This window comes from Orycteropus afer, unplaced genomic scaffold (assembly GCF_000298275.1).
Source record: "Orycteropus afer afer isolate SDZICR_OR568_19922 unplaced genomic scaffold, OryAfe1.0 scaffold00031, whole genome shotgun sequence".
NCBI lineage: Eukaryota > Metazoa > Chordata > Mammalia > Tubulidentata > Orycteropodidae > Orycteropus > Orycteropus afer.
This window is the reverse complement of record NW_006921618.1, coordinates 2,917,883-2,940,684: the sequence shown is the minus strand read 5'-3', so window position 1 is coordinate 2,940,684 and position 22,802 is coordinate 2,917,883. Positions and strand designations below refer to the sequence as shown.

The following is a 22,802-nucleotide window of genomic DNA, read 5'->3' as shown; positions in this document are numbered from 1 at the left end:
ACACACACACACACACACACACACACACACACACAATGGAATATTACTCAGCCAGTAGAAGAAATGCAGTCTTAATACATGCTACAGTATGGATGGAGCTTGAAGACATTATGCTAAGCGAAATACACCAATCACAAAGGACAAATATTGTATGACCTCACTTATATAAAAAAACAAGAAAAGGCAAATGTATAGAGACAAAAGCTTACTAGCTGTTGCCAGGAGCGGGAGGGAGGGGAAAAGGGAAGGGGGTTAGCAGTGATGAGAAAATTGCATTGATTAAGGGTAGGGTTGCACAGCCAATTATCGTAATTGCTGTCAATGAGATGGACACCACCAATTCCACAGCAGCTAACAGTACCACCATCACTATGTGCCAGACTCTGTGGTAGGATCTGGAAAGTAGCTGAACTAGGATTTGAACACAGTCTGGCTCTGAAGCCCACTATGCTTTTTTGTGGATTCTGCTCCATGAGGTTTGTCCTATGGTCGATATAGGGAAGCTAAGTCCCAAGTTGAATTGGCAGAAAAAAGAAAAGTATGGGGCTGTGCATACAGGGGTTCACCCTGAGTGGGAGTCAGCTCCACAACAGCTGGTGTAAGTGCCATGGACTGTACATTCCAAGCCTCCAGTAATCTCACAGTAGCCCCCAGAGTAGGAGTTACCGCCTCCCGATTACCACCCTCATTTCCAGATGAGGAGAATGAAGTCCAGAGAGGCTAAGCAAACTGCCCAAAGGCCACGCAGCGACGTAATTAATGGCCAAACCAGAACTCCCCGGTTTCCCTCACTCATGGAGCGTGAAGGGGTGGCCTCCCAAGAAAGGGAAAGCCTGGAACAGACTACAAGAAGGCAAAGGGAAGGAAGGTGGAGAGGAAGGAAGCAGCCAGCAGAAGAGGCGACTGGGAAGGGAAGAGAAGGAAGGAATGGGCGGGGCACAGAGGAGAGAGTGGCTGGGGTTAAACCCTGTGTTCCTACAACCTGCTAAGCTGGAGAAATGAATCCTGATCCTTCCAAAACCCAATCTCAGAAAATGTGAGAGAGAAGGGTCTCCTTTCAGGGGAGCCGGAAACCCTCCTACCTCCTCCCAATGCCCTGGTAATGCCAGGATGTCCCCAATCTGCTTTGAGGAATGGAGAGATTAAGAATAATAAAAAAATTGCAATAAAATATGTGTGAAGGAGGGGGTAATTGTGGACAAACGCAGCATTCAAATTCATTTTTCAGCTCTTTTACACACCATTTCAATCTTATTTTCTGCTTGTTAATGAGATCTTGTTGCCTGGGCTAGGCAAAACCTTCCAATATCAGGACGTAATTGCACATAATTTTCTCTCCTACTAGTGATTTGCATCAGTTTTTAAAAAATTCTGGGCTATTTAACACCCCACAATCCCCCTCCCCATCTTCCTGCCTACAAGTCTCCTGCTCCCTCCGCCTTCCTCATCCCTGGTCCGGCAAGACTCATTTTAAATGCTTATTATAAACACAGTGTCGCCAATAAAGGGGGGAAACACAAAGAGGACATGAGAAAGAGGCAAAGGGAGTTTCCAATGTCCACCACATGAGGTGCACAGGTTCCTTCCAGCAAGGGGACTAACTTAACCTTGTCCTGCTGAGGGTCAGAGAAGCAGTGAGGCTGAACAGATGGTTGCCATTCACCAGCTCTGTGGCCTTTTGTAAGTGACTTAACTTCTCTGAGCCTGTTTCCCCAAGTGCAGGTTTGCTGCAAGCAGCCCTGGTGGTGCAATGGTTAAGCACTCAGCTGCTAAACAAAAAGTTGGTGGCTTGAACTCATCAGCCACTCCGTGGGAGAAAAGACCCAGTGATATGCTCCCATAAAAATTACAGCCTAGGAAACCCTATGTGAAAGTTCTACTCTGTCCTATAGGGTACCTTTGAGTCAGAAGCAATTCTATGACATATAACAACAACAGCGTTGCTGTGAGGCTTGAATGACTTAATCTAAGAGTTTAACATGTATCTGACACCCAGATGGTGTCCAGTTGATGAGGTGTCTTTCCTTACTGGACTAGCTCCCTGCAGGCCCACATGATGCCTGGAGACAGTGCTGGGTGTTTGGTGTTGAGAATCATTTGAGAGACCTTGCCCCTTTGCTGCAGCCTTGAGCAGCAGGTTGAGGGAGAAGAGGGAAGCTTGGTGTTTGGCTCTGAGCCTAGCTCTGCCATTAAGTGTCCCCATGGCCTTGGGCCTTAGCTTCTCCATATCGACCATAGGGCAAACCTCATGGAGCAGAATCCACAAAAAAGCATAGTGGGCTCCAGAGCCAGACTGTGTTCAAATCCTAGCTCAGCTACTTTCCAGATCCTCCCATAGAGTCTGGCACATAGTGATGGTGGTACTGTTAGCTGCTGTGGAGTTGGTCCTACACTCATTGTGACTCCACGCACAATGAGACCAGACCGTTAGGATTCACAGGGTTGCCGCTGACTGATTTTCAGAAGAAGATCACTGGGCCCTTCTTCCTCATCTGTCTTAATCTGGAAGGTCTGGTGAAACCTGCTTAGCATCATAACAACACCCAAGCCTCCACTGGCAGATGGGGTGACAGCTGCACATGAGGTCCGCTAGGCAGGAATCGAACCTGGGTTTCCAGTATGGAAGGTGAGAATTCTACCCCTGAACCACCAATACCCTCTGCTACATGGTAAACCCATTGCTGTCAAGTCAATTCTGATGCATAGCAACCCTGTAAAACAGAGTAGGACTTGCCCCACAAGGTTTCTAAGGCTGCAAATCTTTACAGAATCAGACTGCCACATCTTTGTCCCACAGAGTAGCTGGTGAATTCTAACTGTCAACCTTTTAGTTAGAGCCGAGGGCTTTACCACTGCTCCACCATGGCTCCTTCTGGCACATGCTAGGGGCTCAGTAAATATTTATTGGCTAAGTGTATGGACAGATGGATGGACAGATAAATGGGTGTGTAGACGACCCCAGAAAAGTCAACCTCTAAGTGCCTCAGTCTCCACAATTACTGCTGAGATTCAGTGAGTGAAAGCAGGTGAAGCATTTCACCCCTCTCACACCTGGCCCACTGTAAGCATTACATCCATATTAGCTGTTCCCATAATTATTATACACCTACTCCTCACTTAGCAACACGGTTAGGTTCCAAACACCAGGGTGCTATGAGAAACCAGGATTATGCAAGAGTCAGGGGCCACCCCAACCCCCAGCCCCAATGGTTCCAGTTGTCCTCCTGCTCATTTCAGGATGCTCACGACACAGTGGATCCTCCCTTCCCCACCACACCTTCCCAACCACCGTGGAGCCTGCAAGGTGCTAAGAGTGATAGTGGCGGTGGCTGGGTGATGGCCACTGCCCACTGCCTCTCATTACCCACCCTAGGCAGGGACCCCATTCGTCCTCCATCTGTCCCAGCACCAAAGGTCCACACAAGCCACTTCTTTCTCCCCCCTTTTCTGCCTCCTCCCACTGACCATTAGTTCTCCCCTAGTACCATTAGGGCCCTCCCCCAGCCTCACCCTTCCCACCCACAACCTGGAGTCTCTTTGCCATCACCCTGTGCCCTCTGTGGCCAGACCAAGTTGATGTGGATGAACAGGAGAAGACATCTTATGGCTGCTCGGCTGCCATCCATTGTGTGGCAGAGTCACTGGGGCTTCTGGTATATCATTCAGATTGTCCTTGGAGGGTGCCCTGGACTGGCCCTGGCACTGCGTACATGGGCCCTGGACCATCATGGGCACCACCTGAGAATTTTTCCAAAGCGTTGTAAATGCAGTATGTCAGATAATGAGATAGTCAGTAAGTGAGGAGTAGGCGTCTTCATGAGAGGGAAAGAGGAAAAAAGAACCAGGTAGAGGGAGAGGACAAAAAGGTTTGACTTACTAAGATCATGTCATATCATTAACTGCACAATTAGAGGGTTTTTTTTTTTTTCATTAGTTCAGTGTAGTGTAAATACGTAAATGGTTCAGTGTAATGTAAATTAGTTAAAAAAAAAAAAAAAAAAAAACAATCCCACTGACATCAAGTCCATTCCAACTCATAGCAACAACCATTGAGTTTCTAAGGCTGTAAATCTTTACCTCATCTTCCTCACACAGAGAAGGTGGTGGGTTTGAACTGATGACCTTCTGGTTAGCAGCCAAATGTCATACCCACTATGCCACCAGAGCTCCTTAAATTAATTCAGGGGGATGTAAATATGTAAATCCCTTTTATAAGTTTCTTTATTTCAAACTCCAGTAAGGAGCAAAGGAAGAAAAAAGGTCAAGTTTTGTATCTACCTCTTTATAATGCTGGCTCCACTAGGACAGGGGTCTTTGTCTCTTTTGCTCAATGATTTATCTCCAAGTGCCTGGAACAGTGAGTGGTGCACAGTAGGCACTGTAAATATTTGTTAAAGCTGTTAACTCTTCCAAGCCATTGGATAGGCTGAGAGCTGCGATGAGTAAATGGCTTTTTCATGGAACTCTGCAATACTGCCTGGGAAACCCAAGGAGGGGTCGCTATGAGTGGGGTCCGACTCAACGGCACATAACAACAACAACAACTGCTAGATAGGGGTCTCTGTGGAGTCTCTGGGGCTCCCACCACCCAGGCTGGGTCTGAGACCAAGGATCCCATCACCCCACTGCAGGAGGCACATTCCCCCACAGACAAGTAGGCATGGGTGATGTACAGCTCTCCTACGGAGCTCTGAGCAGATCCTTGGCAGAGCCTCAACTTCAACCCCTCAAAGTAATCCTCTCTGGTTTTGCAAGAACCCTCTAGTTTTAAGAACCAAGACTATCTGGGTAACAGTGACAGGGTCCTGTGATCCTGGGTAATGGGATAGTACGAAAACCCCTGTAGCCCAGGTGGAAAGCCCCTTCCCAGAGCAGGCCTATGCCCTGCTCCTGGTCAAGTGAGCTATAGGGAAGCCCCTCCTGTTGGGGAGAGAGATGGATCTGTCAACATCTCCCTACAGATGACCACCACTGGGCAGAGGGCCCCCCTCTACTCCCACAAAGCCACAATGATGTGCTGAAGATGTCAAGTCTGCCTTCTCAGAGGAAGGAGTGAAGAAATGCCAAGAATTTCTGTGTAAGACCCAGAAATACACCCCCATACACCCGCCCCAGCCACCTCCTTCTTTCAGGAAGTGTTTGAAGCTTAACCCTGCAGTTTGCATGCACAGAAACACAGCCGGGTGCCCCCCTCTGACCTCACATCTGCCCTGAGTACAGTCCCTCACCCCTCCTCCGGCAGCTGTTCACCTCCTCATCCCCTCTGCCCTGTCAGACCCTCCCATCTGTCTTCACACCTTCAGTGGGAACTTCTGGGTGCATCTCAGAGGTTTGCCCAATTCATCATGTCCTCACAGCCTCTCAGCACTGAGAAATGGGTGGAAGCTCTCAAAAGGTCTCTTACTTCTGGTTTCAGGGGAAACTGTAGGTTGGGAGGATGAGTGAGGATCCAACTCAGGAACTTCCAAGGAGGGTAGAGGACACAACGTCTGACTCCAAACCCTTCCAGTCATAGGGGAGAAGGTTCAGCTTCATCTAGCTGTTCACACTAATGGTCTGTTTCTATTCCTCCCTCTTTGGGGTTCATTTCTGTGACCAACCAGTGCTTAGAACATCCTCGCCCTTCAATCACATCACCAAACCACACTCCAGAGGTAAAAGATAAATAAAGCAAAACAAATGAAAAACGCTCAAACCAGTTGCCATCAAATTGATTCTGACTCATGGCAACCCCATGTGTGCAGAGCAGAACTGCTCCACAGGCTTTTCAATGGCTGTGACCTTTTGGAAGCAGGTCTCCAGATCTTTCTTCCAAGGTGCCTCTGGGTAGGTTTGAACCACTAACCTCTTGGTTAGTAGCTGAGCTCTTAACCATTTGCACCACTCACAGACTCCTGCTCCAGGTTCAGGAGCTTCTTCTTTGCTGGTCTCTCCTCTGCCCTGTGACAGAAGTGCTGCTTTGGGGATAAACCTCAGCCCACACTGAGATGGGGTAGGCTGGAAAGAGCAGTGGTCAGGAGGCCTGGCACCCTGGGCTCTTAGTCCTGGCCCTGTCAGTGTTATGCCAGGGACAATGGCAGATCACTAAGCCCTCCATCTGTAAAGTGAGATGGCTAGCCCTCATTACCTCAAAGTCCCTCTTCAGCTTTCTAAAGGATGCCCCTCCAGCCTTGATTTTTACAAGATGGGGTCTGGACCACATTCTCAGGTGTGAACACCTGGAGTCTTTGCAGCTGCCCTCATCCAGCCAGCCCTGGAATCCTGTTGTGTCTAACTCCTGACTCTGGAAGGTTAGCTTGGCCAGTTAGCACTTGGCACTAACAAGACAGGGGTCATGGCTTTGAACCCCAAAGAGGCTAATTAGGTACAATTTGGAAAACACTCTGGTGTACAAGCTATACTCTCATCTGGTGCTGGTACCAGAAAAGAAACAGAGTGGTGCTGGCTTGGTGAGGACAATCTCTGTGGCAGGCAAGCCACCTCAGAGCCCAGGTCAATGCCATCATGCCATCACCCTCATAGTGTTGGAACTTGGTGCATCACTGTTAGGGAGTCTGTGTATAGCTGCTAATGTTTACCAAGCACTCCCCGTGTGCCGGGCACTGGGCTACATGCTTTACACAGATGATCTCATTCAGTCCTCAACAACCCTATGAAGTAGGTACTAGTGTCATCCTTATTTTATGGGTGAGAAAAATTGAGGTACAGAGAAGGTGTCTGCTCAAGGTCTTCCCTGCAAGTTAATAATGGCACTGAAATGCAATTAATCCTCAACTATACAAATTAATGGAGCAAACACAAATGAACCTAGAACAAGCAGAAAATTAACATTCTTGGGAATGTTTTAGATCAAGAATCGACAATTTTCTTATGCAAGGACTGGATACTAAATATTTTTGGTTTTGCTGGCTCTACTGTTTCTATTGAAACTACTCAACTCTATTGCTGTAGCGTGAAAGCAGCCATATATATGTAAACAAGTTGACATGACTGTGTTCCAATAAAACTTTATTTACAAAAATGGATCTCTAGACAGACGTGGCCCATTAGCCATAGCTTGTTGACAGCACCACCCCCATTCCACCACCTTTGATACTTTCATTTTCCTTTTAGGTAATAGGTTTTCCTTATTGATTGTGTTGTCCTGACAATTAGGAGGCAAAAGAACTAATGTACATTTAGCACCTACTTTTTGCCAGACTCTGTGCTGGGTGCTTTGACCTGTTATCTCACTGAATATGAAGGACACCCCTTGCTAGGCAGTCAGTAACAGACTCTTTGGTTAGTGAGAGAGAAACTGAGGTACAAAGATGCTAACTTGCCTAAGATCTCCCTGAGCAGTGTAGCTAGGATTTAACCCCCAAACACTCTCCCTTTCTACCACACTTTGGCTGTTCAAATAAGTCTGTGGTGTCTGTTTTCTTACCACAGATGTGGGGAAGGTGGGAGGCAAAATAAAACCAGTCATAGATTTCAGCACCGCCTCTCCATGGATATTTGAGAACCTACTGCAGTTACAAAGCCCTGATGGTGCAACAGTTAAGTGTGTGACTCTAACCAAAAGGTTGGGAGTTCGAATCTACTGAGTGGCTCTTTGATAGAAAGACTTGGAGATCTGCTTATTAAAGACTACAGCCAAGAAAATCCTATGGGGAAGTTCTACTCTGTCACATGGGGTCAATATGAGTTAGAATTGACTTAACAGCACCCAACAGTAACACTGCACTTACAAGAGGGAGCTCATTGGTTCCTCAGATTCACTGGAACTTACAGCACGATCAAGTCCTGTTCCTCAAACACACCAATAACTAACTTAAGCCCCAGCATTGCCTTTCCTCTTCATCTAAAGAAGATCCTATAACATCTAAAAGCACAATCAGGCAGTGACTGACACAACCAGCAACCACTCCCACACAAGTGAGCAGAGTTCAAAGACCAATCAGAGTAGAGTTCTCAGCCTAGAGCTCCATTTGGCGATTCACTCCACCAACATAATGCAGTCCTACCTTTCATTGATTGGTCACTTCTCATCAAAGATGAGAAAAGGAACACAGGATGGAAGCCAGGAAGGACTCCTGGTTCCAGAGCAGAAACCCAACCACAGTCAGCTTATTCTGCAGTGAAAATGCCAGGCTCTCATAGACTAAACACTCATGAGATGGATAGTGGGCCAGTTTCATAAGCTCTAGGTTGTTGTCAGGCCAAGAGCAAGTCTATAATACAATATTTCTTTGTTTCTAGGTGGCAAGAAGTATGGAAACCCCTTCTCTGCATGTGCCCACTGTGCCACTGAGGTCTGCAGCTTGAAGAAGGTAAGCCCAGGACAAAGGAACATAAAATCCTGAAAAGTGAAGGTGAAAGAAATATCCCAGCTTCCCACTTAAACTGTCTCAAGCCACTCAATAGCTAGGGATTCCATGGAGACCCAGTGAATTGAGTGACGTCTTCTGAGTATCACCTGTCTTCCCCAAAGGAGAGTCAAGCTGTCACGAGGATCCCTCACCAACTGGGGGCTGCTCGCAAATGGATCCTGGCCCTGGGGAGGGGGTGGGGGATGCCTACCTGAGGAGACAGGCCGTTGCTGACGGGATTCATGTGGTTGGAAGGTGCGGCTGGGTTCATGAAGCTGTCAGAGTAGCTGGAGAAGCTGTGGCGGGCTCCATAGGCCGAGCTGGTGTCAGCAGCGGCAGCAGCTGCAGCCAGCCCTCCCTGGTGCATGGTGGATGGCGGGAGGGGCTGGGGCCGGTGCACGGTGCTGCCCCCATCTGTGAAAGGACCCAAGACTCTGAGGTCAAGGGAAGAATCGCCTGTGCGGAAGGCAAACCAAGAGCCTCCTTCTCCCACCCTGCACCCTTGGGGGAAAGGGATCACCTTTCCATGCTACTTGGGATGGGACAAACTGGCTTGCTAGTCTGGTTCCTGGACACAGTATTACTGGTGGTTGACCAAGTTTTGACTGACAGACAACCAACAATCCAGACAGCCTCTAGCCAACTGCTCACCTTCCCTGCTGCTCGTGCTTGGCACATGTAAGTGCTCAATACATGTTAGCTGGACTGAACGTCAGACCTCGCTGGAACTCTGATCAACCATCCAGGACTGACCTAACAACATTTGTGAGCACTGACCATTTGCCAGGTTTACAAATGCTGTCTGAAGGTCTGAAGCAAGAATATGATCCCTTTTTCTAGGTGAATAAACTGAGGCTCATTAGGGTTGGAGTACTTGTGCAAGGTGGCAAGGCTAGTGAGTGGTGGGGACAGGGTTTGTGCTAACTCTGGAGCCATTTCAGTTCCTAGCTGCTGGGTTGCTATTCCGCTCCCCCAGTGGGGAGCTTCCAGTGGCTGGCCCTATCATCCTTGGCACTGTTTCATTTTCTCATGAAGAGTCACTGGAGGGGGACCCTGCCTTTGTCCTTGGCCTCTGGAATCCCAGCTGCCAGCCCTCTGAGAAGATGCCCAGTGCTTCATGAGGCAAACAGATGATTCCTGGTATATGCTGGGAAAGGGGAGGGCAGAAGAGAGAGCAGGAGCCAGGGAGGGAGGGGAAGGGGCCTTCCTCCCCCTATAAGGCTCGTCCTCCACTCTGGGGCCCAGCCTTCCTCTCCTTTGCTCACAGAAGCCGCTCTGATTTCCTTGTTCTCCCACTCACTCACCTCCCCCTCTCTGCTCACCACTTTCCACACCAGGATAGACTCTTTTACTTCTAGCCACCAAGTAACCTAGACCCAAATTGTACCTCCTTCTCAGATGGGCCTCAGCCTGGGAGACCTGACCCTTCAGCCCTAAGTTGGGGGAACTCTTAGGGGATGCTGCCTTGGGGGCTCAGAGGAGGGCTTTGACCTTCACTCCACCCTTATGCTGGAAATTTCAAGTGGGAGGGGCAAGAAAATGAGGTCTCAGAAAATTATTGAAGCCTTTCTATAAATTTTTATTTACAGAATCTAAAGAATTACCTGAAAAAAAATTATCTACCAAGTTTACCCCAATATCTCCTCAATATACATACACACTCATGCTTCTCCCTCCTTAAATCATCATTGGCTAAGGCTCTGAATGGTCCCAAAGGCCTTGGAGAACGTTTTTATCCTTTCCCTGCAAAGGGCGGTCTGCTCAATGCCCTATATCAGGATGCTCTAAATCCTAATTACTCTAAGTATTAACCGTGGACCAGCAACATCTACATCACCAGGGAGCTTGTGAGAAATGTGGAGTCCCAAGCCCCACCCTAGACTGGCATTTTAACAACCTCCTCAGGAGACTGGTATGCAGGTTAAAGTCTGAGAGGAGCTGTTCTAAACATGTGCATGGAGGCCACCTGTTGTTCCCCACCTGGATGCTCTGTGGCCAATGGCAAAACCAAGAATTTGAGGGGCAGAGTCCATCATTTCTATGTTAATATTTTGCCCATGTGAAAGCAGACAGACAATCATGGAAAAATAATGGTTGTGAGTGGAAGGGAGAGAGGGAGGGAGGGATGGGCAAGGGGAAAGGAAGGATCAGGCAGCGCTGAGATGCTGAGTAGGTGGACTAACCTTGGGAGATAGTGGTGGTAGGGTAGGTGGAGTCCGGCAGCTGGTAGGGGGGCAGCGCAGGCATGCCAGTGGGTGGGAAGCCTCCTGGCAGAAGATGGTTGAATGCTGCCAGCTGGTTGGCTCCTGCCTGCTTCCGCCAACGGGCGCGGCGATTGCTGAACCAGACCTGAGGGGAAGAGGACAGAGCATGGGTTTCCACAGTCATGATCAAACTCCTACCAGGATCCTCATATGAGGGAGGAAATTCTCACCTAGTGCAGCACATGACAGTTTGCAAAGCACTTTCACAGACAATCCCACCCTGTCCTCATGACCATCCAGTATGGGGGGTGGGGGTGGGGGTGGGGAGGGCTTGATTATCCTCCTACTATGGATGAGATAACTGAGGCCCAGAGACAGTGGGTGGCTTGCCCACGTGACAGGGTGAATGATTTGATTCAGGGCTCTTTCCATGGCAGCTGCCTGTGCCTTGAGGGATGCCCAGTGCCCTGCATGACTGACCTGATTTCAAAATATGCTTACTTCCCACCTTTTCCAGGAAGCCCTTACGGAGGAACCTGCACAGGAACCCACTAGAATGAGACTTCTCTCCAGACTCAAATGTGAGGGTTTCTTTGTCTGAAAATTGAGGCCCTACTTGGCTTACATAGCACAGTCCTCCTTGAAATAGGAAAACTCCCATCTCTCACATCCAGGAATTTAGTAAACACTAATGGGAGAAAACAAACCAAACCAAAAACACCACCTTTGAGTCAATTCTGACTCATAGTGACCCCCTTTGGGTTTCTGAAGCAGTCAATCTTTACAGAAGTAGATTGCCCAGTCTTCCTTCCACTGAGTGGCTGGTGGGTTTGAACTGTCAAACTTCTGGTTAGCAATCAAATGCCTTAGGCACTACACCACCAGAGTGCCTATATTTCTGCCAAGTTCTGTCCTAGTGCTCCCCATATCTGAGTAGCACTAACAGTTTGTGCTCCACTATTAACCTAAAGGTTGGTGGTTCAAATCCACTCACGTAGCAATACTGTAGAAGAAAGGCAGGACAGCCTGCTTCTGTAAAGACTAGCCAAAAAGCTGTACGGAGAAGTTCTGCTCTGTAACACATAAGGTTGTCATGAGTCAGAATCAACTCAATGGCGACAGGTTGGGATTTTTTGTTTATTTATTTGTTTGTTTGTTTTTGAGACAGATTCTCCCATTCCCATTTCACAGGGGTAAGGCTCACAGAGGTTAAATAACTTGCCCAACGGCATGGAGCTAATCTGTAGCTGATCCAAGATCCAAACTTCAATCAACCTGACCTTCATGTGTCCCTTATCTTGATCTGACAGGTCCCTGGGATGGTCCAGAGAAAGGGAAGAATGAGTGTGCAAAACAAGGGGTCTGCAAGGGGCTCTTTCCACCTTAGGGTTTTGCACATGCTGTTCCTTCTCACTGGAACACTCTTCCTGCAGCTGATTCCTACGGTTAGGGCTCAGCTGAAATGCTCCCTCCTTCTCCAGACTCAAATGTGAGAGTTTCTCCACTTCCCCAGCCACTGTTTCTAAGGTAAGTTCCCCTTTCTTCACAAAGAAGCCATCCTTCTATTTACTTATTTCTTGGCTGTGCTTTTCTGTCTCCCTCTCTAGGCTCTAATGCCCCTGGGATACAGTGAATGTTGAATGAATGAATGAACAAGGAGAGGCAAGGATGGCTCTAGTGTTCTTTGCTTCAGTTGGGGCCACCAGGCTCAGTCGAGGGTCTCTACCTGTGGGGTGAAGACCTGAACCTTCCCTGGCACTGGATCCCCCAAACCTCTGGACCATGTCTGCCAACATGGGGGAGGTCTCAGCTGAGTGGAGGGGCATTTACGTGCTCCAGTGTTGTTTGCTTTTTCCAGGTCTTTCCTGAGGAGAGAAACAGTGGGTAGCTTTCCAGCCTGGGTAAACAGAGCAGCTGGGACCCACCTATTCTCCCCAGTGAAGGGAGTAGAGACAGACAAACCAGAGCCCCAAAGAAAATGAGACAAAGTCTGGGCTCCTCCTCAGCCCCTTTTGGGTTTCAAAGGGGATGAGTCAGACCAGGACTGAATCCATCAAGGAACGGGCAGCATTTTCTAGCTCCCTGGTTCTTGGGCAGGGAAGGTGGCAGACATCTTTGTCTTGATTCAGTGTTTCCCAAAGGATGGGCTTTCTCCTCTGACTCCTTGTTGAAGGGACATCCCAGATAGTTAGTGACACAGGCACTAAATAAGCTGAACTGAGTAGTGAGAAAGTTACTCCACTTCACTTCTCTCCCAGGCTTTTGAACATGCGGAAGAGAGAGTCTTGGCTCGGTGATAATCTGTCCTGAGTGCCTTCCTAACATGTACTGTTGTTAGGTTCTGCTGAGCTGGTTTCAACTCATAGCGACCCTGTGTTCAACAGAACAAAATAGTGCCCAGTTCCATGCCACCCCCTAGTCCTTACTATGCTTGAGCCTATTGTTGCAGCCACTGTGTCAGTCCACCACCATGGAGGGTCTTCTTTTTCACTGACCCACTCTTTTACCAAACATGATATCGTTCTCCAGGAACTGGTTGGTCCCTCCTGACAACATGACCAAAGTCTGAGAGACAAAATCTGGCCATTCTCTCTTCTAAGGAGAATTCCAGCTGTACAGATTTGTTTGTTCTTCTGGCAGTCCATGATACATTCAATACTCCTCACAAACACCACAATTCAAATGCATCAACTCTTCTTCCATCTTCTTTATTCATTGTCCAGCTTTCACATGCATATGAAGAGACTGAAAACACCATCCGCCTGGGTTAGGTGCACCTTAGTCTTCAAAGAGACATCTTTGCTCTTTAACACTTTAAAGAGGTCTTTTGCAGCAGATTTGCCCAGTGCACTGTGTCTTTTGATTTCTTGACCGTGCCACCAGGGCTCCCTTAATACTTGCTAATCTTCCTTTTTAACACAGAAAGAAGAGCCCCTGCAGGTGCCACTTTCAATCATAGTGTTTTGTTTTCCCTTGTGTGTGTTTTTACAACCCATCACCTTCCCTTTATGGGAGTTACTGACATTTTTATTTTAAAATACGCTATTTCATTTAAAAATGAATAACAATACAGGTAATAGATGAATGTGTCTGGAAGATGGTCAGAGAATGGCTTACGTTTGGGCCATGCTGCTGAATAAAATTTGAAGCATCCTTTCCCTTCCTTTTCTCTTCCCTCCTTTTCTCTCCCCTCCCTCCTTCCCCCTTTCTTTCCCTTCCTTCCCCCTCCTCTTCCCTTCCCTCCCTTTCTTTCCCCTTTTCTCCTTCCTTGCTTCCCTCCTTCTCATGTCCAAACTTTTACTGGGATTCTACTCTGAGCCAAGCCTGATGCTGAGCACAGAGAGACAAACAGGACACAGCCCTAGCCCTCAAGCTGCCCTCTGCCTGGGCTCACAGCAGACAGGTAACAGAAGAACTGCTTGTCAATGCAGTGAGCTCACACAGGTGCCATGGACAGTGATATAAGGAGCTCTGAGGAAGGGCTTCTAACTTCATCTCAGAAAACAAGGGGACTTCCTAGAGGAGGAGGCATATATGCTTTGCTGCCAATTCTCTCACCTCTTCTTTGGTTGTGCTATTTCCCCAAGGCCACCTCCATTCCAGCAGGTACCGCCCTGCTCACAAAGTGTAACTAATGGTTAAGAGCAGGGTCTCAAAGCCTGGTCACCCACGTTTAACTCCTGGCTCTAGCCCCTTGGGTAGTACGAATAGTTAAGCACCAGCTACTGACTGAAGATCGGCAGTTTGAATCCATCATAGGTGCCTTAGAAGAAAGGCCTGGCAATCTATCTTTAAAAGATCACAGCCCTTGGAACCCTATGGAGTACAGTTCTACTGACAGACATGGAGTTGCCATGAATTGAGATCAACTGAACAGCAACGGGTTTGGTCTGGGGGTTTTGCCTAGTCCCTTGCTAAAATGGGCAAACTCTGTCATCCTTCTATTCCTCAGTTTCTTCATGGAAAAGGGTCGCTATTAGGACCTACCTCGTAGGCAATTCTGCTCCTCAATGGAGTTAACACATGAAAATTGCTTAGAACATTATCTGCCACATACAATTATTATTCCACAAGAAATCCTCCAATTTGCCCATTTCCTCTAGTGCAAGCTGGCCATCTCAGACAGAGAAACGGAGGTGCTGAGAGGGACAGGGCAGCCCCAGCCCCCACCCAGGATCCCTGATCAGCACTGAGTACTTTGAAAAGAGTGGTTTTTAAATTCATCTTTGATCCGTCCCTCAACACCTAGCACTGGCGCAGCATGCAGTCGGGGGTCATATTGCATCTGGCCTTTCTCTGAATATAGTGCAGAGGAAAAGACTAGGAGCCTGCACAGCAGACAGCCATGGTTTTCAGTCCCACACAGTCACTTATTAACTGCACCCTTAGGAAGTTACTTCGCTTCATTAAATCTCAGCTTTCGGCCCCATAAAATGGAGAGAACCCCTTCCTGGGACTACAGTGAGGACTGCCATAAAGAGAATCTATGTAGAGTGTTTAGCACTGTGCCTGGGATGCAAAACCCACCCCACCCACTGCCCTTCCCTTTCGAGTCCATCCTGACTCATAACAACCCCCACTGGGTTTCCAAGGCTGTACATCTTTACAGAAGTAGATTGCCTCACTGTACTCTTGTGGAGCAACTGGTGAGTATGAACCATCAACCTTCTGGTTAGCAGCCAAATGCCTTACCCACTACACTACCAAAGCTCCTTTGGCACATGAAAAATGCCCTATGAACACTATCTGGTGTTATTAAAAGATTCAAAGTTGCTAATTAGCAAATAAATAAATAAACCAAACTCACTGCTGTCGGGTCAATTCAACTCATAGCGACCCCTCCTTGGGTTTCCGAGGTGGTATCACTATGGAAGTAGATTGCCCAACCTTCCTTCCGAGGAGTGGCTGGTGGGTTTGAACTGCCAGCCTTATGGTGAGCAGTCAAATGCTTTAGGCACTACGCCACCAGAGCAGCAAGGCTTTCCAAAAACAGATGCCGACTCATGGCAACTCCATGTGTGTTAGAGCGGAACTGCTCATAAGGTGTTCAAGGCTGTGACCTTTCAGAAACAGATTGCCAGAACTTTCTTCTGAGGAGTCTCTGCATTCGAACCTCCAACCTTTCGGCTGTTGAATGTCTAACCATTCACAACACCCAGGGATTCCTCACAGAGTAGGTGGAACCCCACCATCTTGTTTTATTTTATTTTAGTCTTCACAGCAACCCTGAGAAGTAGATTCTGTGCAGCAAACTGGAAGCAAATCACAGAGCTTTGAACTGGGGCCAGAACATGAAGCCTGCACATAGCCTGGCTTCTGTGCAGATCACTGGAAGATAGGGATGCTTTCACAGGCAGGAGATGGGGATGCCAGAGTGAGCTGGGGACCTATCAGCCCTATAGCCTCCATTTCCAGGAAAAACACAGAACTGTGGCCACTGGGGACACAAATGGATTTATTTGCCCCTCAGGAAGGTGCATGCCAGGTTGTGACTGGGTTACCAGCCTTAGAAAAATAAACCATCCTCCAGAGAAAGAAGTCATTGGTCCCCTGGTGTGCAGGCTCCTGCCTGACACTCCCCTTTCCTGCCCTCCTTGGTGCCTCATGCTTTCTGCCCGCAACTCTGCCAGATATCAGAGGGGATATGTGATGCCAGCAGGCTTCAAAGGGAGGCTCTGACCCCTCTGCTGGGGAGCAGGGTGGGGTGGGGGATGGGGTCACAGGCCACACTTCAGTTACCAGAGCCCCTGATTACCTGATGTAATGTTTGCTTATTTATTAGAACATCAGCTTCTAGACCACAGGGAATTTTGTCTGCCTAGATCAGTGTCTGGCACACAGTAGGTGTTCAATAAATGACTTGGATGAATGCACCTGGAGCTGCAAGAGTAGCCAGAATTGGAAGAGACAAGAACAAATTAACAAACCAAACCACACCCACTGCCATCGAGTCGGATCCAACTTATAGAGACCCCTCCTTGGGTTTCTGAGGTAGTAAATCTTTACGGAAGTAGATTGCCCAGTCTTCCCTCCAAGGAGTGGCTGGAGGGTTTGAACCACTAGCCTTCTGGTTAGCAGTCAAATGCCTTAGGCACTACTACACCAGAGCTCCCCAGTCAAGAACAGGTGGCATTTAATAATGTTGCCACTGAGTCAATTCTGACTCATAGTGACCCCATATCGCAGAACAGAACTGCCCCATAGGGTTTTCCAGGCTGTAATCCTTATGGAAGCAGATTGCTACCTCTTTCTCCTGCAAAATGGCTGGTGAGTTCAAAGTGCTGATCTTTCAGTTAGCAGCTGAGTGCCTAACCACTGCATCACTCCAAAAACTCACTGCCATTGAGTCAGTCCCCACTCATAGTGACCCCCATTGGGTTTCTAAAGCTGTAAATCTTTACGGAAGCAGACCACCTCATCTTTCTTCTGTGGAGCAGCTGGTAGGCTCAAACCACCAACCTTTTGGTTAGCAGCCAAGTATCTTAACCACTACACCACAAGAGCTCCTTACTGTATCACCCAAAACTCAAAACACCAAACTCACTGCTATCAAGTCGAATCTGACTCATAGTGACCCCCATTGGGTTCCCGAGGCTGTAAATCTTTATGGAAGTAGATCGCCGCATCTTCCTTCCATGGAGCGGCTGGTGGGTTTGAACCACTTACCTTCTAGGTAGCAGCCAAATTCTAGGTAGCAGTCCACATTTATGGTGCTTCTATGTGCCAGCCACTTCCTTTTTTTAACATCTAATTATCTAACCCTACAATGGTACCACAAGGTAGACCCTGCAATTAACATCTCCATTTTACAGATGAGGAAAATGAGAGCACAGGAGTAAGTGATGAAGCTAGAATTCAAACCTAGAGCCATCTGGCTCTGGGTCCCCACTCTTAATCGCTCTACTACCTTACCCATCTGCCAGGGCCACTGAAATGAGATGTCATGGAAATGCAGAATCCCAGGACTACAGACTCCTACAATCAGAGACCAAAACTTCAAAGTGTAGAGTCACAACATCTAAGGAGTGCTTGGGGGTCTTCGAGATTCCTGCCCCACTGACCGCAGCAGTAATCCTGTCGCCAATGCCTCGGATAGACTGGATACTGTTTTTGCTTGAATATTTCCATCAAAGAGGATCTCATCACTTCACAAAACAGCCCTGATTGCCAATAAGTTAGGATCTTAAAATTTTGAGGGGACATAGGGATCATTTAGTTCATACCCCTTACTTAGAAATGAGGAAACTAACTTGTTGAAGGCGACACAATTAACCTGAGGCTGGCACTGATGGAACCCCAGTTGTGTGGACTCCCAGTCCTATGTGCTCTTACATGAAGACCTTTATAATGGACTTAGGACTTTCTCTTATTGGGGCTGGTTCTGCCCTCGGGGGCCTCTCAGACCTGCAGCAGCTGTGTTCTCCAAGTCTGCTCTCCAAATGGTCTATGATTTCTGTCTTGACCTTTTTGCTCAGCCTTTGTTCACTCTTTAAAAACTCAACATTTATTGCTCCATCTTCTGCCTGGAGAGCTCTCAGGCTGAGAGAGAAAACTTAGCCCCTGCCCTATGATAGCTCCAGCCTGAGGGGGAGATCTACTCCATGCCCTGGGGAGCTCACAGTCTGAGGAGGGAGACACAGCTCGTGTTCAGGGAAGCCCAAAGTACGATAGGAGCATCAGTGTGGTGAAGGGGTTCTGCCTTGGCCATCGTCCTATAGACTTGCCTGAGCTCTGACTGCTCCCCTGTTCCCAGCCCCCCTCCCGCCTTAGACCTTGAGTGACACCTGTTTCTGTGTCCCTTGGGCCAATAAAAGTACTGCCCTGACAGCCAGGAAATTTTACAAGGAATGAGCAGCTTCAAGGTGGTGGGAAGCAGCCGTGGCTGCCAGACATGGGAATGAGAAAGCACCCAGGAATGTGCCCAGGACAACAGCTGCAGGAGGATCAGAGTGGGAGGGGGCCGGGGCAGGCTCAGATGTCGCCCTCAGAGGGAAGGGAGGAAATGAGATGAGCTGGCTGTGCTGCCTGCCTTCGGCCTCCTGAGTCTCCCTCAAAGGCAGCTAAAGGCCCCCATTCCAGGTGGGGGTGCAGAGGGCCAAGGGACATACACCGGTTCCTCAGAAAAACCAAGCTCACTGCTGTCGAGTCAGATCCAACTCACAGCAACCCCTTCTTGGATTTCTGAGGCAATATCACTACGGAAGTAGATTGCCCAACCTTCCTTCCAAGGAGTGGCTGGTGGGTTTGAACCGCCGGCCTTCTGGTTAGGAGTCAAATGCCTTAGGCACCGCACCACCAGAGTTCCTACACTGGTTCCTACAGTCCTTGAAAGCCACAGTTTCCTTCTAAGAGTCTCCCTTGTTTGTGTTAGCTGTCATACAGTCGGTCCCTGATTCACAGCTGGCCCGCCAAATCACAACGAGCCAACACACAATGGAACAAAACGCTGACCAGCTGTGCCATCCCTGTGATCAGCTGCTGACCAGACCCTTGTGATCCATAAGTTTTTTCCACTGGGTGATTTTTGGAAGTAGATCTCCAGGCCTTTCTTCCTAGTCCATCTTAATCTGGAAGCTCTGCTGAAACCAGTTCAGCACAGACAAGCCTCCATCGACAGACAGGTGGTGGCTGGGCATGAGGTGCCTTACTAGCCCAGGAATCGAAGCAGGTTTCCTGCCTGCAGGTGAAATGTCTACCACTGAACCACCACCACCCCTTGCTCTGCCTTCTGCTTTCAAATCCTAGGTTCCTAGTCAACTTCTTCCTCCTCAGAATGGCAGGTCGATTTTCAGGCCCAGCTCAGCCACTATGGTGCTCTGTGCACCAGGGCAGGTAGTTTCTCTGAGCCTCAGTTTCTGCCTCTGCAGCTTGGGGATGACCATACTGACTTGATAAGGTGATCTGAGGGTCCCACAAGGTCATATGTGAAAAGCACCCAGCAGCGTGTCTGGTAACAAGTGGGTATCTGCTGGTGCCACTGGATGGAATGGCCCCTCCAGCAAGTAGTCTTGGTAGCCCTCCTGCAGCCCCACCTCCCCATCCATGGAGTAGACAGCCTAGGAATGGGCTCCCTCAAGGCTATTCATCATGAGTTCACCAGGCCATCCTTCTCCACCTCCACCCTCCAGCTTTAGTCCATCCCTATCGGAAATCCAGAGACATCTCCCCCCCCCACTACCAGTGCACACTGTGCACTGGGTATCTGAGCACTCAGCCTGGGCAGGAGTCAATTTTTTCCCTTTCCCCCTGGACGCAGGCCACACAGCAGGAGCGGGCAGTCCCTGCATCCTCAGCAGGTCCTGGATCTTTCCTCACTGTCCCTGCCCCCAGCCCCTCTGATGAGGAACCACACACTTAAGGACAAGAGGATGGTACTCAAGGTCTCTGGGTCCACCCACCCTCTCTATGATACCAGGAACATGCTTGCTTGCTCTGTTTGCATGCATCCTATAACAGAAAAATCATTGCTCATGTTAGAAAACCGATTCAGGAATTTTCCTCTTGCTCACTTCCGCTCCTCTTCAGAGATTTGGAGGAGATTTTTGTATCCCCTGAGCTCTGTCTTCTGGCCAACCTAATGCCCTTTCTCGCTTCTTCCCTCCCTTCCTTCCTAGCTTTCCTGTCCTTTCTTTCTTCCTTCTCTCCCTCCTTCTTTCTGTTCTCTTCTCCCCTCACTCTCCCTCCTGCTCCTCTTCTTCCTTTCTCTCCCTTCCCCTCATCTCCCCTTCCTTTTCCCTCCCCCTTTCTTCATGCTCTCCCTCCCTACATCCTCTTCCTCCCTCCCTCCCATTTCTTCCCTCCCTCCCCTTCCTTTCTCCCTCCCTCCTTGTCTTCCTGTTTTTCCCTTCCTCCCTCTTCTTCCTAAAGTACTTGTTGGCTGGAGGGATGAATGCAATCCAAGCAGACATGCTGCACACCCCTGCCTACCCTGGAGGTGCCCACCATTCAGACAGACAGTTAAACATTTGCTTATTCCGCACCAAGTGGACAGTGATGTTTTCTGTCTACGTGGTCTGTGGGTCACCTGCTGCAGAATCCCTAGGGAAACCATTAAACACGCAGACCCTGGCCACCCTGAGTAAGCTTCTCCATCGCAGGCTCTGGAATATGGGGCAGTGTGAACACCTAGGTGCCTCCTCACCTGCACACGTGCCTCTGTCAGCTTAGTCCTCTGCGCCAGCTCCTCGCGGGTGTAGATGTCTGGGTAGTGAGTCCTCTCAAAGGCTTTCTCCAGCTCCTCCAGCTGCTCAGCTGTGAAAGTGGTCCGACTGCGCCGCTGCTTGCGCTTCAGTGGGAGGTCAGGCTCTGACTCCACATCCGAGCCCTCATCCAGCCGGTTCCCTACAGGGAGAGAAGGAGAGGGTGGAGGCTTAGTGGACAGGGAGCTAGAGTCTGCTAGGAGGGCACAAAGGCACAACTGTGCCACCTTCAGACTGATCACTTCACTGAGGATCACATCCCTTCTGAGCACAAAGAAGGAAGTCAAAGGATATTCCCCCATAGCATTGTTTACTCTAGAGAAGGATGGGAAGCAACCTCCATGTCCAACCTTAGGGGACTGACTTCAATAAAAGTGAATGCATGTGCCATATTTAACCAATCCCCTAAGGTTGGACATTGAGATTACTTCTGCTGACATGGATGGATGTTCATAACATAGGGCTCAGTGGTGGTTTCATGATTAAATACATCTGTTAAAAGTCATGGAGCTATGGCCCCAGCACTGTACACCTCAACGAACCTGGCTTTAAGGAGAAGGCAAGGTGCAAACCAGTGTGCATAGATCAGTCCCACTTTTGGAAAAAATACATCACACATTATGGAATGCTACATTCAAAGTGTCAACACATGTTAACTTTCAAGGTAATAGGGCTTTTGATTTCTTCTTTACACTTGTTTATATTTCAGTATTTTTTAAAAATGATGAGCATTTAAGTAATGGTGCTATTGCATTTTGGGAATATGTTGCAGAAACAAAGGAAAAAAAGGAGAGAGGGAATGAGGGAGAGAGGGAGGGAGGGAGGAGGAAAAGGAGAGAGGGAAGCTATGTGTGTGCCCAGGGCTGGCGGGCAGAAAGCTTCGATTCCAGCTTGGTTTGCCCCTAACCACCTGTGTGACCCTAGAAAGGGCACCTCTCCTCTTCAGGCCTCAGTTTCCCCATTTGTAACATGAGGGGTTTGTATTATGTGACCTTTACACAAACCCTTCCTGGGATGTTCCAGGATCTTTGAGTGACTTTTGGACTGGAGGAGGAGAGCTCACCTGGGTAACCTTGGCCATGGTCCCCACTCCATCACCCCCACAATTTCCACCATGGGGCCTGGAGTGTGTAAAAGCCTCTGTTTCCTAGTGCATGAGAGTCCAGGAGACTGGAATCAGCTCTCTTCCAACCCTGGACAGGGCTATTAGGACAGGAAACTGTTTCCGCCCCATCCAGGCTCAGGGAGGCTTCAGAAAAGTCTTGAGTGAGCTCTGAGCTATCAAGGCTGAGAATACCCGGGGGACTGATCTGCATCTCCACCCCCATCCTGAAGACTGGGGGCCAGTAGGGAGCTCCCCAGTTCCCCTGAGCAGTTTCCCTGGGAGCAGTGGGGAGCATGGAGGAAGGGGGTCAGTGAGAATCACAAAGGAATGGGGAAGAGAAAAGGGAAGGCAGACTGTTAGTGTCTTCCTCTGGCCTCCTCCTTTTTCTCTCCCCTGCCCTTTCCTTCTCTAGCTGAGGGACTTCCATTTTGGGTCATTCATTCATTCCCCAAAGCATTTCTTAAGCACCTGCTCTGTGCCATGCGCCAGGCTAGGTACAGAGTGACAAAGTAGGCTTAGACCCTGTGCTCGCAGAGCACTGTCTGAGTCAGAGCTGAAGAGCCTCAGAGATCATGTACTCATGCTGTAGATTGGGAAAGCGAATCACAGAGAGACACTTCCCAAAGTCGTTCCCTAAGTGAATACATGGCTTTAATTCTGCTCTCCTGTCCTCCTACCCGAGTTTCACCAACACAGTCTCATCCCACCTCAATTGCTTCAGGCATTGGTAACATAAATAAACCTAGGCCCCTCCCTTGCAAACAAAATAATCTAATGTTGTTGTTGTTGTTAGGTGCCATTGAGTCGTTTCCGACTCATAGCGACCCCATGCACAGCAGAACAAAACACTGCCCGATCCCACGCCAGCCCCACAATCCCTGCTATACTTGAGCCCATCATCACAGCCACCATGTCAATCCATCTCGTTGAAGGCCTCCCCCTC

At 48.8% G+C, this 22,802-nt stretch overlaps 1 protein-coding gene across 1 annotated transcript in view; it reads right to left on the bottom strand.

Moving 5' to 3' along the window:
- The window catches only part of PAX7 (paired box 7), a 133,118-nt gene that overhangs the window by 45,586 nt on the left and 64,730 nt on the right, over positions 1-22,802 (bottom strand). Inside the window, exons 5-7 of the mRNA XM_007935635.1 lie at positions 20,697-20,896; positions 10,535-10,700; positions 8,563-8,765 (exon numbers count right to left, since the gene is read on the bottom strand). Coding sequence (XP_007933826.1) covers positions 8,563-8,765; positions 10,535-10,700; positions 20,697-20,896 — 569 coding nt within the window. The remainder of the gene's footprint in view (positions 1-8,562; positions 8,766-10,534; positions 10,701-20,696; positions 20,897-22,802) is intronic.